Below are 19,962 nucleotides of genomic sequence, written 5' to 3' on the forward strand. Positions count from 1 at the left end.
GCTGTTAACATGTTTTCCTACCCAGATATGTCTTAAGTCTGTGGATATGTCCCACAACAGAGCTAAAATCTCAGTCTGCTATTGAGGTACTGTTTGGTATCAAGTTGCAGCCACCCTGCTCAGTTGTGTCTGCGTACTTAGGATTTCGAATTTTTAAATTTTGTTTTGCAATATGTTACAGGATTTTTCTTTTTTTAAAATATGATGTTTCATTCTATATCATGTCAGTAATGTCACCTTAATATGCACTGCCCTTACTGATGTATCACATAATCATTGCACTACTAAATAGTTTTAAAAATCATTTCATACTGCTCACAAGTCACCAAAGCCCAGCAGCCTTCTCCTGAGACGGTGTGTTGCCTCCTCAGACCAGTAAGATGTTTTGCCAAAAAGACACATTTCTCTAGCAACTTTTCTTGAAATCAAGACATTTTCAAAGCCATCTGATTTTAATGAGGAGGGTAATTTCTGCCAACTTTTTTTTTTTTTAATCAAAATGCTCCCATTGTTACAGCTGCATGTCTTCAGTGCCAGCACCACTGCTAATGTTGAGTCCTTTGCCCAGCTTTTGCTTCCCCTGACTGCATGCCCTACAGTTTGACTTTTTCCTGCTTGGAGAAACAGCTCTGGCTTCTGTCTTCTAGGCCTTTTGAGTTTGTCAGTCAAACTCTTTTGCCATGGCTCACTGTAGTTTTTGAAGTTTTGAGTCTTTTGTTCAAAGGATCAAAAGTTTTAGATGGTAATAAGTGTTTTAGGGTGTGCAGAGAAGCATCTATGTGAGTGAAGCATTTTCTGGTCTTCATATCTATTCATCGCTACCTGTAATTTTAGGGAAAAGGGCCAGATGATTTAATAGAGCCTTTCTACTTTTATTTTGTATGTCTTATTAGCCATCTCTGTGTTTAAAAAAAAAACCAAAACACCACACTAAAGAGCAAATGCATGAAGAGGGGAAAAAAAGCCCAAAACAAACAAAAAAACCCCCAGAAAATATAAAACATGCTCTGACAACAGCTGGCAATTCAGCCCTTCATCGTGAATTCTGATTTTGTTTTCTGCTACATCACACTTTGCCCGTTACTAGCTTTTGTCATGGTGTAATTTCCCAGAAATAATTCCTGTTGCACTTTGATCTGCCATTCCTGCAGCCTGTGTGGTATGGCATTGCTGCTGAACTTTATTTGACTTCATGTAGTTCCATTGCTCTGTATACAGTGTTGGAGACTGGTTAAGGAACAGAACAATAAAATCAGTGGCAATATTATATGCTAATCACTATAGTATTGTGTAAAGACAACCTACAAGGACACATAAGGAAGTTTTGTAAAAATAAATATTTAACTCATAGCTCATAAAGAACTTTAGTACACTATACATGATACAGTTTTCTTGAAACAAGCATTTTCAAGTATTTTAGAATTCATTTCTTGCATTCTTTCCTAATACACTCTGTTTCACTTTGCCTCATGTGCATCCTGTTCACTCACAGTAAAAAAATATTTTTTTTAGTTAGCAGGATGCTAGTCAGGTAATCCCTTGCCTTCTTTGCTTCTGATGTTTTGGAAGGATACACATGCATTTTCCCAGAGCAGTATTGTGTAACTGTCTACTGTAATGGTTTATGTTAATTTTCAAAGGCAAATAGGATTTGCTGGTTTCTAATATAGATTGAGGCTAGTATTAAGCTTAAGTAAGGCTCAGGATACGAGAGAAATAACAATTTCATAGGACCTTTAAGGCTGGCAATTAAAAGTAGAGGGCTAGGCTTGGCAGAAATTAGTTAATAACTTCTTCTCAGGAGCATATTGATGGCAGGTTAGACTAATTAAGTCAGATAAGGGAAAGAGTTTAGCTGTATTAATTTCTGAAAATCACAGTGTCAGTAATAGTTCTAAGTATTAAATTCTGTGTGGAGAGTGGCATTTTTTGGCCTACAACATAGTTATGGCATTGAAATTCATGGACCCTACAAATCTACAAGGAAGGCTAATGCAGCAAAGGGTAAGGTAATATAATAATTTCCAGTAAAGTATGAAGAGTGCAAGCTAAATAAAAGACAAAATTGAGCTTGCTTTAGGCACAGTTGGCATAGATTTAGGTTTGGGATTAAAATTGTAAGAGTTTGTCTTGTTTGTCTTATGTTTTTCTGTTTGTAGCATGCAACAGCTATGTGGTTAGTTTTAGGGCTAGGAAAAGTAAAACACAATTGCAAATATTAAGTTTTAGAAGTGGATTGGGTATAAATAGTGAAGGTTCCTTGGTATAAACAGATGTCTGGGTTGGAATTAATATTGAGGCTGTGGAAAAGAGGGGTTTCAGAGCCCATATTACTGCTGAGCAGCATAAAGCCCATAGAGTGAGTGCAAATATGCATGCTGAAAGGGAGAGAATTGCTTTTTCTAAACTCTGTGGATTTTGTCTCTATGCCAATAGCAAGGGTGAGGGTTGGAGTTAGGCTTGGATTTGGGGACAGCTAGCGCTCAAGCATGCTGCTCCTCCGTATCTCCTGCTCTCGTTCTCGCTCTGTTCGTGGGTGAAACTATGTGCTTTCTACTTCAGGATAACCAATGGCTGCAGAGCAATGCTGGTGCAGTGCAGAGATTTACAGCAAGTTTCGTGACCAGACAGAGTGGTGCAGGGACTACTTCCAAGATCTGTTAAGGTCATTCTTCGAAGAGTAGCTGTCCTCCTGCAGGGAGTCTGAAATACATTTGCCTTCTGGGAAACTTAGAAAAAACTTACAAATATTTATAAAATGTATACAGTGCACTGTTCACATTGACAGCTCATGCTGAAAAGCTGTTCCAGTTTCAGATATTACACATGCAGTTCTGCCATCTTTTTTAAAACTGTTTCCTGTTTCCACGAAAACTGTTAGCGCTTCCTCTCTCCCATTGGCCAAGTTAGCATTTTATAACTGTAAATAACTCTGTAGTACCTAACAAGGGGGGAGATTGTAACACCATGTCTTCCTCTTGTCAGTCACTATTGAGTGACTCCAGCCCTCTTTGTCACTGCGAGTGTCTGCAGGATGTATCATCTATCAGACCATGACCGATGGAGTAGTTTCTCATGAGTTCAGGTAGTCTGGTCCCGAGCTATGCAGAAAAGGCTATATTCCTCAAAAAAACAAGAAGATCAGAGGCTTCCTCACAGCTAGTGTAACATACGCTCTTCTTATATAGAGAGGTATTTATATGAACCTGAATTGCAGGTTTAGAGATACTAAAAGTACACAAAATCCTGTTCCTGCTGCCTGCATAATCACTGTTTTTCAGCAAGGTAATTGAGAAGGAGGTAGGTATTTTTAGAATATTGCCACACACAGAAGATAGTCTGAAGTTACCCCCAGCAAACTGGTAAAACAGAATAACAGTGTTTGTGCTCTAAGTCTGTGTTTAATTGAGAAGAAATACACTTAAAAATTGCAGTTAGCAGTGTTTTCTTTGAGAAAGCTAAAAAGGACTCAAACTCTTGCTTGTGCCTCTAAAACTATGTATTTTTACCAAAGGTATTTTATTCCAACTGGTTATAAAATTGCAGCAATAAAATCACATGATCCCTGGAAAGTTAATATGATATATAGCAATTGCTTTGGAACATAATAATTTCTTAAAATGTGTTCTTTTTGTAGTGCAACATATTTGCATTAGCTACCTATAAAGTTTTAGAGGATAACAGTTTTGCTTTTAGCAATCTATTGACCAACTAAAAAAGGTGGTTTCTTATGAAACCCCATATTCTTTATTGGGGTGCCATTGCTTGTCCTTTTACTGTCCCATAAAAGCATTAATTACTACCATAGACTGTTCTGTATGAAAAGAAAGTCACATTGCTGCTGGAGCAAATACCCACAGTCCCTGCTTTCTAATAATCTGCTTCATTTTTTTCATATCCCTTGAGGTCATCTGCCTTTGGTCATGTTTTGCCTTGCCCTTATTTCACTGCACGTTCAGCTGTATGAAGAGTTGCCCTTCTCTTCTAGCCCTACATGGCCCTATACTGTCTGGTGGTTTCACTCTCTCTGAGGGTTGTGCTGAAAAATAGATGTTCTTAAGTAGTATTCCCAGGGGGTAAAATAATCAGTTTTGTGAAGGCTTTCAGATAAAAATGAAAGGGATCTTGAGGAGTAGATACTGGAGGGAGCACTTTATGGCAGACAAAGGAATGAGTCAGACAAAGTGAATCACTTCATATTGTAGGCACAAATTATCATAAGTCTTAATTTTCATGTTCAGGACTAAATACTTCACACAGCAGTCTTATGAACTGCAGTATTTTCTTTCTGACTCAGAGTTGTGAAGGCGTGGTAATGTTCAAGCTCAGACATAAGCATTTGTCTGTTGCTGAGCAGATCCTGTAGGAAATGCTTCTTATCAGCTGAAAGAATAGCTTAAAAGGATTCGGTTAACCATTAACTAACAGGATAAGAAGGTTTTTCTGTATATGTATATATTTCTAAATTTGTGTGCATCTGTATATATTAATATCTTTGCTGTATCTTTCCTGACACTGTGACATAATGTCGCAGAAACAACAATATAAATATTTGAGGCAGCCTAAACCCCAGGGGCTTCTCTACCAAAGTGCCTCCTGGTGAATCCAGTGTATTAACATGCAAGTAAAGCTGCTGAACAGCTGTGGAGGAGACTCCCGAGTGCCTTAGGTGCTGTATCGGTTAAAAGCCTGTTTACCTGTTACCTAGACTGTGCTATGCAGTAGTGCTGCTGGAGTTTTCCAGTATCATTAAAGACCTAATGAAGCTCCTGTTACTTTAGGTTGTTGGTTGGCTCACCCTGGAGTGGCTATCCTGCTAACAGAACTGGAGATATCTATGCATGTCCTGTTGGTACGTCCAAAACCACATGTAAAAAATTGAATTTACAAGGTAAGTTGTAATGACTAATGTCTCACTACAGTTGTTTGGTTTTTCCTTGTTTTTGAACTATGCCACTCTATCTTATTAAATCTTAGCTTCCTCTGTGCATAATCTTAGCCTGTTACGTGTGTGTTTTGAGTGTGAGTGTGATGCAAGGACTGTGTGCTAGCTACTGGTGAGATGTGCGTGTGAGAGAGAAAATTGGCGCCTGCCACTGTAGTCGGGCCGGGGGCTGTGGGCACCCCGGTCAGTGGTGCCACCTGCTGGAGCCAGTGCGGTCTTGGCATCAGCTGCTGGAGCAGCTAGGGTCTTGAACCTCCAGTAATGGGGCAGGAACGGTGTGTGTCCCGAAACCAGCTGCTGGGGGGGGCGCAGGGGTTCTGCATCAGTGAGGAGCTCCATGGGGGCAGCTGGAGCGGGACCGTGGGTCACAGCCCAGGAGGCCTGGTGCAGGCTGCTGCAGGGGGCAAGTGTCTAGATCTTCCCCAAACCAGATGTGTGTGTATGTGTATTCTCTAGCAAACTCTCAGCTGGACCAGCTCGCTTAGGGGGGCTTCAGGTCTGGGTATCAGGTCGGGGGTGGTCCATGCTGGTATACCCAGGGGGACTTGCAAATATGGAGTGCATGAGGGACGGATGTGTGGGTGGGTATGAAGCCTTTTCTGCCACTGTGTGTTTGCAAACTAAGTACGAAATGGGATTCACTTTTGGATACAGTGAAAATACAGGGCAGCAGAGTGTGCTGAGATGCCTACTTTATGATTCTTTGTGGTGCGGAGCATTTCTGTCCTCCACCGCTCCTTCCAGGATTTTGTCTAAAGCCTGATACTGGATCAGAGGAGTCTGGTGTCCTCAAGAATGTAACAGTAGCTGCTTGGCTGCAGCTACTCAGCCAGCCAAAAATGCTTAATAGGTAGACCATTTCTTCCTGTGTTTTGCCTTCAGCTCTCTGGAGGACAGGTACTCTAAACGGCCATACTTAATTATGTCTATAGTTAATGGTTAGTAAATTTTTGACAAAGATTAACTTTTGTTTCTTTTGTCTCAGAATTGTATACAGCCATTTGTAAAAGCTGTCTTAGAGTCCATAAATCAAGCTTTCGAAAAGGAATTCGAACTTACTAAATTACTTCTACTTGTTATTTACCATTCTGTCATTACTTAATCTCCTCTTATTTCAGCTTTAATAAATATTCCAAACGTGACTGAGATAAAGGAAGACATGAATCTTGGCTTGACTCTGATACAAAACTCAAAAACAGGAGGATTTTTGGTATGTATCAAGGACATATTCAGTACACACAGAAATTCCTGAGGAGAACGAAGAAACTAGAATTCTCCACACTTTTTATAAATCCAAGCTGAATGTAGTTTATTATGCAACATAGATTAATACATATTTTGCATATTTAAAATATTCCATCCCACTGTCACTACCTAGGGCCCAAAATTGGGAAATTTATAAATTTTCTCCTTTGTCATTTATCTAAATTCCTGTGGAAGGGCATGTAATTAAAAGTTATGCAATGTAAGTCAGACAACATAGGCAAGGCTATTTCCACCAAGGGCATCTTTTAAGACAGTCTTGTATGGTTCTGATTATGCTTTCAAAAGACAGTATGGGGTGTCTTCTCCACCATATGCGCTTGCACAGTGACTGTTCTCCTGAGATGTTAGGATTTCTAGCCCCGTGTAACTTGAATATGTTTTATTTGATTGGTGGGCTGGAGGAGGATGCATTTGCTACATGTATATTCTGCAAACCACTCTCCTTAGAGCCTGTAAAACAGATTTCATAATTGAAAGGATGTTAACGCCTGATTAATATGCTTTTTTACAATCTTAACCGTAAGCATGAAAACTGTTGCAGTGTTAGTGTATTCCAGCTTGATACATATGTTGTAGGCATGTGCAGTAATTAAGTGAAACAATAAACTACAGACAAAAGAGCTTTGAGGCTCCCTTTAAGCGTTGCATTTTTCTGTTGTAACTTCCTAGTAATTGCAGAAGTATTGAAATGTTTATTATCTTCATTACCACATAGCCCAGTTCACTGAAGTAGGTCTAATTCCAACCTTTCCAGCAGTTCTGTTGGAGTTAAAATTAATCATAACTTCAAAAAACAGCAACAGTGCTGCTCTTGATTGTTGGTTTGAGAAGATATTGATTAAAAAAATCTTGTTCTGTCCCTTGCATAATACCTTTAGTTATTGTTAATACTGCCCCATGCATACCCACTTTTAATTAGTATCAGCAATTGCAGTGATTTAGAACATCTCATACGGAATAATTTGTATTTTCTAATAATATTTGAACTTTACTCAGGTAAAAAGAATTTCCTGATCCATATGTTATTGATTGACTCTCCTTAAATTCCAAAAAGTAACAAAAAAAAAAATTTTAATGCTAAGACATGAGGAGTTAGCCACGTCTTTGGTGGCCGGAGTGTTTTTGACATAAGGAGAATGGGATACTAGAGACAGGCGCTTATCTGCGAACAACAAATATCAAAAGTCCTATGACTTAGCTGTGGCAAGAATTGGACAGCAGGCAGAAGACTGCTTGAAACTGCAAGCTGCTTCCAGCCAGGACTTTGCTCTGAGATGCTGTCTCTGGCAGCTGGCCTCTGTGGTGGACTATGCTCAGAGCTTCCTCCTCCCAGCTCACTGTGGTCCTTCCTCCTGTGACTGCTTCTCTCTCAGCCTCCATCTGCTTGCACCAGTCTGTGCTGCGTCCCTGGGCTGCTTGGCTGGAGCGTGACCCAGCCTGTCGTGTCCGTGCCATAGCTCGTGAGTCCTGCTGTTTCAGCTGTTGGATGCCATGTGATTGCTTCCCACCGGTATCCTAACTACAGAGCAGTCATTTCCACATGCTCATTACGTTTTTCTGAGGCATGCTTAGTCCTGTTGGAAAGGTGCTTAAGAGTTTCACTGATGGTTAACATTTTTCCAGATTTCTGATCTTAAGTTTCTATCTGTTTGTTCTTAGGGTAGTGCTGTGCCTTTAGTTGAAAGGAACAGCTCCCATCTCCTTACATGTAAAATCTACCTTCTGTATTTAACACCCACTAATCGTTCTTCTTTGTCCTTGGCTTTACTAAACAAACGCAGAGTTTTTTGGCTGAAATGCGCATTTCAAAATATACCTTTCTTGAACATGAATGAGCAGATCTATGCTGTATTCCACATGAGTCTTTCCAGGGCACTATGTAGTGTATTTGGCATTTCTCTGCCTCAACTGCAAGGGCTTCTTGTCACATATCTTAAGGCCACATTTGCTTTGCATGCTGGCTGCATGATTATGGTTGCCTTGCAATAAGGCAGTGCCCAGTCTGTCTGCTCCTCTATCTTCTGCTCAGTTTGCTCCCAGTTTATGTCCATGTTTCTTAACATTAGTCATTAAGAACAAGTCTATGCCCTTTTCTAATATTACACTTTTGAAGTTCAGCAGTTCTTGGTATGTCATCTCCCAGTTTTCCCCTGCATTAATGACGCATCTTAAATTTCTGACTAAAAATGCTAGAACATTAGAGCTTTTCCTTTTTTTTTAAAGTGAAGAATCATAGAATCATTAAGGTTGGAAAAGACCTCTAGGATCATCAAGTCCAACCATCAAGATCAGCAAAGTTTATTAGAACACTTACATTTTTTGCTCCAAGATTAACATCGCCATTTTGAGTTACCACTAATACAGAAGAAAACTAGAAAACGGGCAAATGAGATTGATCTAAAAAGAACTTTAAATTAAAAATAACTTTAAATTAAAGACTAGTAACTCTCCTCCAGCTTTGTAGTTACCAATATAGATGATTTATTTTGTACCTCTCACCTCTGTAAATATCCATTTTTTTCCAGTAAAACTAATCATGCCCCATGTAGCGGCTAAAAAGACCACTTATCTCAATATTGGATAAAGTTGATATACTTCCTTTCTCTTGTCTAGCAAATCTGTTGTCTTGTCAAGTATGTTAGGATAGCTTGATGTGGTCTACCATTGGTAAATCCGTGTGTGATTTGGTTCATTTTCCATTTACTTCTACCTTTAATTACCCTTTTTCCAATATTCCTGAGAAAATGTTAATAGTACTGTTCACCTTCTCTTCTCTTCCTCAATAGAGATGGTGCATGTTCTGTTTTCCAGGCTGTCCTGACTGGATAGGGTAGTCAGAAAGTGTACGGAATGAAGCTATCATTTCTTTCAGAACTGTTGGACAGACGTTATGTAGAGATTATATTTTTTTCCCTTGAGTTTCTAACATGATTTTCTTTTAAACAGAAAACCTCTCCCTCCAAATATCCTCATGACAAAGTACTGTCTGATTATCCGTCTTTATTATCTAGGTGCTTTTGTACCTATCCTTCTAGCGTGAGAGGTGTGGCTGAGGTGTGGCTGTCATGCAACCAGCAGGTTGATCCAGCTAAAAACCTAAAAGTCTTTTTACAGAGATCATTTTCAGCAGAGAGCAAGGTCATTTTTCCCAGAAGGCAATGAAGCATGTAGCCGAGGGGTACGTGAGGCCAGGGCCAACTTCCTTCCGCTTTTAGCTGCAGCTAAAAAGGCCAGAGCATACTGTGAGGCTGCACCCTCACTGGAAGGGGTGATGAAGTTTAACTTGTAAATATTTTGGCAAAGTGAATTTCCCTTGGGAACAAGGCTTCTCAAATTAATAAGGGGGGTTGTGGGCGTGTGTGTGCGCATGGGCCACAAAACTCTACAGTCTGGTCGCACTGGTGGAGGTGGCTAATGCGACAAACCGCAAGAAAAGCTCCTCTGCGTGTTTGCCGCGACGTGCGTGCTCATGGCTCTGATGCCACCTCCTGGTTAGTGGAAGTACTTCTCTGCACGCTTATAAGCGGTGTGCAAATACCAGTCCTACTTTTAAACCAACAGTTTGTAGAGCAGGTGGCTTAAAGCAGGACAGATTCCTTGCAGACCAAGTCACACTCCGTAGATAGTATAGCGGCACATAGTCGGGAGGGGACAGCTTGCAGGAGGCACTAGGATGATCATGAACAGGAAAACCTTTCAATGAGAAGGTCTTTGAAAGGGGTTATGCTGTCACTGTGGTTGCAAGGGATTCTCTGATCCTATATGCCTGTAGTTCTGCTTATTGTGCTTTTGTATATGGATACGGTGAGACAAGTATTTGTTATTTTTATAGTTTCTTTCTGTTGTTATTTTTAAAGACTTGTGGTCCCTTGTGGGCACAGCAGTGTGGAAGCCAGTACTATGCAACAGGAGTCTGTTCTGAAATCAGTCCAAGTTTCCAGATCCTAAGAAGCTTTTCTCCTGCTGTTCAAAGTAAGGCAACATGTGCAAAACAGATTCAATTCAAAAAACATATAAAACGAAATCAAGATACACTGTGTTGGGGACTCTTAAGTTGGGATTTTTAAAAAAAAAAAGTATGTGCAAAAAGCAAAGTCCTGTGATTCACATGTAAGGACTGACAAATCGTGATCCAATGCTGGTATAAATATGGATGGAGTCACTCCTCTGAAGTCAGAGACATTGCACCAGCGCAGGCTCAAAATATGCATATACTTCTATTGAGTCCTCATTCTGGCAAAACCTTCCTCATCTAAAGTGTTGCCTGTCTGAGACCTAAATATGCACCTCTGGATTTAGCCGAAGAGTTATAAATATATGGAGCCTGAAAGTGCATTTAATCTACATGTTTTATTTTTGTTTTAGAGTGTTCCTCTGTCATAGATGTGGTGGTGGTTTGCGATGAGTCAAACAGCATTTATCCCTGGGATGCAGTGCGGGCATTTTTGAAAAAATTTGTGCAAGGCTTAGACATAGGAATTAACAAAACCCAGGTAAGTCAAAGACATCTTTGTGAATGACAACAACAACAAAAAAAAAAGGCAATGGGTTTTATTATCAATTTTAAAGGAAACCAAGTGTGCCTTAGCTTAACTACAGTACTTCCCCCCAAAGCCACAGATTATGCAGCTGTCCTGTATCTTTCAGTACTGGGCTTTTCTTTTAGCTCACAGCTAACCTATTTCAAATGGGATTAGTAATTTGATTGGCAACATAAAGTAAATTAAATAGAAGTCTAGGTTATACCTAGTCAGATTCTTTTCATGCATTAGCTGTAAAAGTAATTAAAATGTAGTCTGTGGGGATGTAATAAAAGTAGCATAGATGTTTTTGTGGGCTTTTCATACGGGTCTTAGTTTCAAACAGGTGTGTTTTTAAAATATTAGGTTTTCCTGCTTGGTTACTGTCTGATCTTTACGTCCTTTTTTCCTTTTAATTTGGTGATGGTAAGGAAAATTTTATTGCCTTTCTTTTAAACATTTTCTGTCTTTACAGTTGTCCATTTTCCATAAACAGTTCTGGGAACAAAGACTGGGGCACTGGAAATCTCTCTCCCAAAGGCTGCCTTCTTCCTTGGGCGACTTTGGAAGTGAGGTGCTTAAAAGCTAGGTTTCCTGCTCAGTCCTTTCTGTACCTCACCTTGAGCATCTTCTCTTTTTTCTTTCATACTAAATGAACATCTTAGCATATGTCTTTAGCTTCACCTGTATTAAAAATAAATAGGGTTTGCAGTGTTGTTAAGTAACTAACCTTTAGGATTTCCTTAGAAGAGATCAGACTGAGGTGATGTCAGCTTGTAGAATTTTTGTTATTTTCTCATTTTTCCCAGAGCTCCCTGTATTATTGCTATCCATCGGCTCTTCCAGAAGTAACCAAGCGAACATTTAATGCCTACTATTTCAGATTGTTTGCATTAACATATTGTAGTCCATAATAAATGACATAAGGTGCAAGACCATTTTAGCTTTCTTTGCTTTCCAAACATGTTAATAGTAATTGGGTTTATATGTTTAAAGAAAATTATAACCCCACGTGCATCTGCAGATCTTTTACTCCAACCTGAAAAATAAGTAAGCATCATAATTCTGTGTAACTGATTGTAATGCATCATAATATAACATAATTTCTTTATTGCATAGGTGGGTTTAATTCAGTATGCTAATGATCCCCGTGTGGTGTTCAACCTGAATACATATCAAACAAAGGATGAAGTTGTTAAAGCAATGAATGCAACATTTCAGAAAGGAGGAGATCTGACAAATACTTTCAAAGCCATTGACAATGCAAGGTAAAACACATCGGTGATTACTGTGCAACTATTATAGTTTACCTTACAAGGCAATGGGCACATCCTGAATTTCATTCCCACTGGGGGTGCACATGCTTTAGAGCCTCTGAGGAGATTCCCTGCACTAGGCAGAATCCTTCAGGTGCATTTACAGTGCCCCGTGAAGAACAGTGCAGGGTTGTGTAAACTAGACCTGCTGAAAATCATGTCTTTAACGATTGGGTTAAACTCTACATGAAAGTAGTTCTGGTACCTAACAGAATTGTTTGGGCTGTCACAGATGTCTAAACATGACAGCGCATCAAACACTTTAGAAAGACAAGCTTTTAGAAATATACAAAACCATTGAAAGAAGAAAAGTTTATCCAGGGATTCAGTGGGACCAGTAGCATTCATGTTTGCAGGTCAGGCTTTGGCTGATTGCAGAGAAAACAAAAGCTTTTGTCTGTTGTCAGTTTGTCTCTGCAGCACCAGCAGCGTGAAAAATAGGAATAACTTAAAACAATGTACCATAATTCTGAATACGTATACAAGCCAGGTCTGTTTCTCAGTAGGAAGATGCTATTTTGCAGTTGAATCAAGGACAGGTCTCTAGGCCAAAATACATGCTGAGTCAAATGGCCTTGATAATCTTGTTTAGGGACAGACTTAGTCTTCACTGGAAGTGATATTTGCAGTAGTATTAAGGAACCTATTATTAATACTCTTCCCCTTTTTTCTTTTTTTTTCAAACTTGGTGGAGCCAATTGATGGCTACTCTGGTGTTACAAAACATTAATAGTTCTGACAAAAACGCTTTTTATTTAGAAACATTTGTACAAAAAAATATGTTTTGCCTGGAATGTACATTTCTATCAGAAATACCATCCAGTCCTCCTTGTTTTTTTCCTTTTTCTTACCACCTTGATTACACTTCTGATAGCTTCTTCTCAAAGCACTGCTTGAAGAGCTATCAGGAACAAAATTGGAAATTCTTATTGCAGATTGTTAACTTCCAACTAAAAAGCACTACAGATGCACCTTGTTCTAAGTCTGTGATAGACATATCCATTACAGTATACATACCAAATTCCATCCATTTTAAATTGACATGTGATAAATACCATATTTTATAACAGACAATATGCCTTCTCACCTGAATCGGGAGGACGTCCGTCAGCCACTAAAGTAATGGTTGTTGTGACAGACGGTGAATCACATGATGGGTCCAACTTGAAAACAGTGATAGGTAAATGCAATGAAGACAATATAACCAGATTTGGCATTGCTGTAAGTAATACTATAATTGTATATATTATTCCAGCCTTTGAAAGATCATTTTGTTATGTATGTATGAAAGTGTGTATTCCATATGTAAGCTGTATATAATGCATGCATTGTTACACTGGTGAGGCTAAAACTAAGCAAAATTAATCTTTATGAATTAGTGAAATATTGGTCTTCCTTAACTGGCTGAAAAATCAAAACCAATATTACCTAAGCAACTTTAGTAGTTTTCTCCTTTGCCTTGGTTTATGTATTTTTCCTGTCTGAATGGTCCCTTGTATAGGAATACAGCCTAATAAACAATTCAGTAATATGAATGAAGCTAATTTTTTGTTTAATAGACAGAATATTTACTCATATGATACAGGAGGAAATGGAGTAACACAATTATTTCCTTCACTCTTATTTTGTTCTTCTTCTTTTACCCCAGGTTTTAGGGTACTTAATCAGGCATGAACTTGATACTAAAAACTTAATTAAAGAAATCAAAGGAATTGCTAGTCATCCAACAGACAAGTATTTCTTTAACGTGTCATCTGAAGCTGCACTACTGGAAGAAGCAGGAACACTTGGAGAGCGCATTTTTAGTATAGAAGGTAAAATACTCAATGTCTCTTAAATTAGATCAGATTCTCCCAGCTGATGAGCTAAGGATTTTATTTAGCTTCACCTTAGTGTAGTATTGGGAAAATGAGGGGCAGCTGGAGGTGTGGGCTGCTCCCTACTCCTCAGTAGGGCTCTGGTTTGCACAGATACTCCCCCAGTTACCCCACCCCTAATGAGCCTGAGCTTCAAGTTAAGTTTCTGCAGTTTGTGGGAAATATTACCCAGATGCTGAAAATTTCAGTCAGGTCCTGGGCTTCAGGCATCCACTGGGGGCTTGTCCATATGTGTCCAGATGTATTTGGAGCTACTGCCGCCAGAGGACTAAAGGTATCTTTATGCTTGTCAGATTCACCTGTGTTTTTCTGTTAATGCTAAGCAACTGTGAACTTAAAAAGCAAATCAGAAGACTAGGTTACTGATAACAGAACTGGAAAGCTCAGTAATGCTATACGTGTGGCATCTACCAGGCTCTACCCCCAGCATCACCCACAGTCTTCTGTGTGCTGTCTGGGCGAAGGGGCTGTAGAGGTAACTCAGAGGCACTTCATCCCCCCTCCCAAAAGCCAGCTTTCTAAAATCAGATTTAGACCATGCCTGGGAGACTTGTAACCTGCCCTCAGTCCTCCCTAAGGAGCTTTTCACAGCTGCAGTCTTCCTGTGCTCAAGATGAAATCTTCCCTTCTCTCTCACCTCTGTCTATTCTTTACCAGTCCCACGCTGCTAATGAAGTCAAGGGGATTGGGTGAGCTCCCTGTCTTGGGTTTTCTGTACTCCCCTTAAACTTCTGTTACTCAAGTCCCCATCCATCTAGCTTAGGAAATATTGCTGCACATCACAGTATTTTTCAAGACAATTACAACAGTTTTATAAGTCCTGTATGATAATAAAAATTCATTTGAAAGTTGTGAATATGCAGTTATTAAAGAAGCTAATTTCAGTGTATTGTTAGTGCTTCCTAAGAAACATAAAAAGAGATTAGCCACAGTGGCAATGCTGTGCAGACTGGTTCAAGCCAACTTTATCATCGTCTCTGCCTTTTTTTGGAAGAGACTTAGAGCATCATGGCTCCATCTTACCAATTTGCCATTAAATCCTCCAAATACTACACAGTTTATTAGTTCTCAGATTCCTGATGTTTGTAAACGTTGGAAATGTTTCAGCAGGATCGGTGGATTTGGAAAAAATAACATACAGTCCTTATATAGCTACACTCGGAGACAGCAACATTGGATCTCTTGTGTGGTTCCATGGGGTTAACCATATGTGAATATTTGTTTCACCAGGTACAGATCAAGGTGATACATTCCAAATGGAAATGTCACAGGTGGGCTTCAGTGCATATTACTCACAAAAAAAGGTATGTGAATTTTAATCATTTAATGATACAAACAGAGGTAATTGTGTAGACATGAATGCTTAGAAGTGCAAAAGACTAATGAAATACAATTTTAAGATTTTTTTTTACAAGCAGGAGAATGCCAAATAATCCTCTTCTTGTTTGCTTGTTTGGGTTTTTTTTATTTGAATACCACAAAAAATTCTTCTAATAGATGCTGTATATCCCTAAAACAAAAAAACCCTATTAATTAATATGTGAAGCTGAGTAAAAGTTTCTTTCATGTAATGATTTTGAGATGTGTTCATCCAATGACTTCAGTGATTTCTGAGTTTACGTAGCATGAAAAATTCAATTGCTCCAAGTTAGTATTTTGTAGTTGAATAACTCAGAAGAATTGAAATCATATTGCAAAGCTGCTGTATTTCTAGGCAGTCACCACTTTGTGAATAAATCAAGTCTGAAAAGAATTTGTCTAATATTTATAAAGTTAATATTTGTTTTAAAGCATATTTCATTTGGAAATTAGAAAGAATAATAAATCAGGTATATTTTTCTTGCTAATCAATTTTTAAGATTATCTTGACCAAATAGATCCTCTTTGTAAAATTCAAGTGTAGTTCAAGCAGCTTTCAACTGAAAATTCTCACAGCCCGTAAAAATGAATTAAATAATTTTTTAAAAGTCTTCTGTACTTGCACAAATTGAAGCTTTAATTTACCAAGCAGTTGATGCTAGGAAATGGCAAAAATTAAGAAAGATTTGGGGCTTTCTTCAGGAAAATGACACGTACTATTTTTACAGCAGTTCTCTGTAACAGTATCTCAGTTCACTAAAGAATTTTAATAATGTGAATAGTCTGAACTATGTTTGGTTTATGTGTACAAGTCTAAGATTAAGTATTTCTGTATTAAGTGTTCTGTATAATAAGTCATATTAATTTTGATTTTAGATTTAACTGTTGTCTTAAGGACATCTCCTTACAATACACTTAAACAATGAAACTTTGTATCAGCTTTTGTGTGCTGTCATTGGCACTTCTGTTGGCAAAAAGGGAGCTTTAGCTTTTTCTTACAGTTTTGTTTGTCTAATCCTTAGTCTTCTGAGGATCATGAGTGCATAAAAGCATAGACTTAGCAAGCCCAACCCCAGGGTGGACAGGCTTGGGAAACTATCACAGTGTTTAAATAAACACATTTTATCTTGAGTTGCAGTGTCCTGGGAGCTAAAGCAGTCACTTATCCTCTTGCAGTAGAGGGGTGATAATCCCTCTTGATAGGGCAGTAAAGTCCTGCCTGTAAGTGGTAACTATAAGCAGCTCCAGTCAACTGCTTGCAGTCATTAAACTGTACATCATTGCCCTAAACACAGTGATGGAGGAAATTACATGTGGTAACTTCAGCTTTGCTTGTGCTTTTTCTGAAATAGGTAGTCTTAAATGTTGATTTTAATTTTTTTAAAGGATGTTCTGCTGCTGGGTGCTGTTGGGGCCTATGACTGGAGTGGAACAGTAGTTCAGGAGTCTTCAGACAGAGTCACCATCTTTCCAGGCCATGTGTTTGAGAAAATTCTACAGGACAGAAATCATAGCTCTTATCTAGGTAAGGGGCTGAAATATAAATCTAAAAATGTATCAAACCTTTATTAAGATATTATAGAACTTGGGAAATTTTGCTCTAGCCACACTCCTTTTAGGAGCTGATTTGAGAATATGAAAAGAATTTTGCATCCAAAAGAGGTTTTATTTACTGGTCAACAGTACATTGAATGAAATCTTGATTGTGTTTTTATAATTCTACTCATATCAATGTGTAAGCTGGAAAAAAAAAAATCAGGCTTTGTCACAGAGTCATAAGAAGTCATGGGATTTGAAAAGGCTGCTTAATGTATCATACTGATCGTTATGGGTACCTTCTGTTTTAATATTTGGATGTACTTCCCCGATTACACGTAGATGAGTAGTTGATTGACTTGCTGTCATTTCATCTGTGCTTGCTCTTTTCTTGGCCTTTCCCAGTTCAGTTTTTAGTCTTAGGGATACTGCTGCAGTTTAACAGAGGTCTTGTTTATAACCCCCGTATATTCTCCAATGCATGTTTTTGTGACCCAATACAGTCACTCAGTTTGTCTTCTCAGTTCATAGAAATGTTTTCTGAAAACCTACAACATGCCTGCTCTGGCAATTCATCCCTAAGTAGTGGTACTACATTAAGCACCTACTACTTTCTTATCCTTGATGTTATTTAATGAGATGCTATTTTTGCAACTAACATGCTCTTTCTTTTCCCTTGTGGCTCAACATTACTTGCATCTGACACAATGAATACAGCTAAACCTAACCTAATGAGCAGTAGCTCTTTTGCAGGTGTGACCTCTTCAACTTTTTATTCCTCCCTTTTCTAGAACAATTCTTAAAAGGTCAGGTCACTCCCTTTCAGCACTTCCCCACAAGGCACTTTTAGATTATTGGCCTTAATGTTTCTGGACCAAACAAGGTTGTTGCCTTTTCTGCCCCTTCATTTTTCTTTCACCTCCTTCTGTCACCCACTAAGAGCTTTCCATACCAGCTCTCCCTCACCAGCTTGGGAGAGCCCAAGGTAAAAGGCTGCTAGCACATCAGAGCTTGCTAGATTGGCCCCTATTCTGCACTGCACCCTCTCACTTCTTATGGCTGTATGCTGTATTAATTAGGAACATGTGGCCTTAACTTGCAGAATAAAATATTGTTTGGTTGTTGCCTGTTGAACTTCTAGTTTCCAGTTATGTTCTTTCCCTAAAAAAACAGTGTCTGAACACAAATCTGAATTAAAATGGTATATGTAATGACCAAAGCATAATCCTTTTAGACTGTGCTCCTCACACTGTCCTGCAGCTTGCTGAAGACCTGCATATGCTGCCCAATTACTGGGATTTTGTTATTCAATTTAGCTATAGTCTTTATAAAGGATGATTTTGTTTTCTTCTGTTAAAATAAATTTGCTGTAATTAAACCACAGAAATGTAAAATATGTACTAATGCTAGATTTATAGTGCTAATACATGTTTAAAATATTTGCAGGTATTAAAAGATATTGCCTGAAAGCAAATAATGTTAGTATAATGGGAATGAGGATTAAAATGTTCAAACAAGTTCAATCAACCTAAGCCCTTCAGCTGACAAGCTATTAATATCGCCTGTTCTATTCAGCCAAAGCACTCAGCTGTGGTTTGGGGAGCTGTGGGAAAATGTACTGCAAGCTTTGCAGAAGCTAGGTGTTCCTACCCAGTTGGAAGGCCGGCCCAAATGTTCATCTCGTGTTTTTCTTTATTTCTTCATTCCGAGCATACTCTTTGCACTCTTTTTCCTATTCCCTTCACAAGCATGACATTTTTGTGGTTTACACTTTATCGAATAGGCTAAACTATTGTCAGTGCTATTCTCAAACCTGCTTCAACTTGATCTGTGTGTCATTCTTCTCTCCAGAAGACTATTGTAAATTTTATCCATATGTAACAACTTAACTTCCCACCTGGAAGCATCATTCTCTGCGACTAACATACCAGATTGACTCATCCTCTGTGCCTTTATGGATAAATGGATAAGCAACTGATGACTTGTAGTTAATGGTCTCTCACACGTGTTAAATGTTGGCTTCTCTCCCCAGGTTATTCTGTTGCTGCTCTCTCAACTCAGAGCTCTGTCTATTTTGTTGCTGGTGCACCAAGATCCAACTACACTGGCAGAGTAGTGGTTTATGATGTTGACAGCAATGGTAATATCACAATTGTGCAGTCCCAGAAAGGCGAGCAGGCAAGTATATTTGGTCATGAACGCACATTTTGCAGGCATCTGTTTTCATTGACACAGCAGTAAAGTGCAGTGCATTTCTTTTGAAAATTCCTCTTTCTTGCAATGCATTTAGAATGCATTTGAACTTTCCTCTGCCACTAGACTATTTCAATGAAGTTAACTGTAACTCTTAAACAGTGTTTTAGGAAGTCGTCCAATTAGTGGTAGAAGACAATATACAAAGCTACTTAATGTGTCAGCACTTTTAATTGGGAGAGACTCAGTGAGCTCCACTCTGCCTGAGAAATTGTGAAGTAGATGATGTTAAAATAGAGGTTTGGAAGCTCATTCTCTTCTTTATTTGGAAAAGAGCAGTGAATTTAGATGGGTTTGATTTTGTCTGTAACAAATCTGAGAGTAAATCAGGGATTGGGTAGTTTCATGTGCACAGTTTAATATTAAAAAATATAGCTCCCATAGCTTATTCTGTTGGCATTCTTATTGCTGAGTGGTAAAGCCACAGCAGCAGCTACTGGGAAGAATAGTGGACACATGGTAAGGATATGATTCTTCAAACACTGGAGTATGTTATATAGTAATTTCATTCCAATGGGAAGTTTCATTCATTAGTATTGGACTATTTCTGGGTGTAAGTTTTCTGAGCTGGGTGCTAAAACATTATGCACTGCAAAATCCACATAAAACATGACTCACTTACTACTGATTTCAGATTGGCTCCTACTTTGGCAGTGTGGTGTGTTCAGTGGACATTAACAGGGATTCAGTGACAGATGTGCTGCTTGTGGGTGCACCGATGTTTATGAATGACCTGAAGAAAGAGGAAGGGAGAGTATATATGTTTTCCATCACAAAGGTAAGAATGACACTGTAGCAAAGCTGGAGTCAGCTTCCTGCCTCTCCATCCATAAGTACTGATATTTTCATTTGTAGCTGGAAGGATTTACTGTTGCTCCCTGGACTGCAGT

The 19,962-nt window shown here is 38.8% G+C and overlaps 1 protein-coding gene across 1 annotated transcript in view; it reads left to right on the forward strand.

The window, feature by feature from the left end:
- Positions 1 to 19,962, forward strand: part of ITGA2 (integrin subunit alpha 2) — a 69,744-nt gene that overhangs the window by 22,187 nt on the left and 27,595 nt on the right. Inside the window, exons 3-13 of the mRNA XM_064438731.1 lie at positions 4,782 to 4,891; positions 6,064 to 6,155; positions 10,069 to 10,183; positions 10,577 to 10,704; positions 11,851 to 11,999; positions 13,118 to 13,268; positions 13,696 to 13,861; positions 15,155 to 15,228; positions 16,670 to 16,808; positions 18,852 to 18,997; positions 19,707 to 19,850. Of these exons, the coding sequence (XP_064294801.1) occupies positions 4,782 to 4,891; positions 6,064 to 6,155; positions 10,069 to 10,183; positions 10,577 to 10,704; positions 11,851 to 11,999; positions 13,118 to 13,268; positions 13,696 to 13,861; positions 15,155 to 15,228; positions 16,670 to 16,808; positions 18,852 to 18,997; positions 19,707 to 19,850 (1,414 nt within the window). The remainder of the gene's footprint in view (positions 1 to 4,781; positions 4,892 to 6,063; positions 6,156 to 10,068; positions 10,184 to 10,576; positions 10,705 to 11,850; positions 12,000 to 13,117; positions 13,269 to 13,695; positions 13,862 to 15,154; positions 15,229 to 16,669; positions 16,809 to 18,851; positions 18,998 to 19,706; positions 19,851 to 19,962) is intronic.

The sequence above is a fragment of the Phalacrocorax carbo genome, chromosome Z (genome assembly GCF_963921805.1).
Source record: "Phalacrocorax carbo chromosome Z, bPhaCar2.1, whole genome shotgun sequence".
Classification (NCBI taxonomy): Eukaryota; Metazoa; Chordata; class Aves; order Suliformes; family Phalacrocoracidae; genus Phalacrocorax; species Phalacrocorax carbo.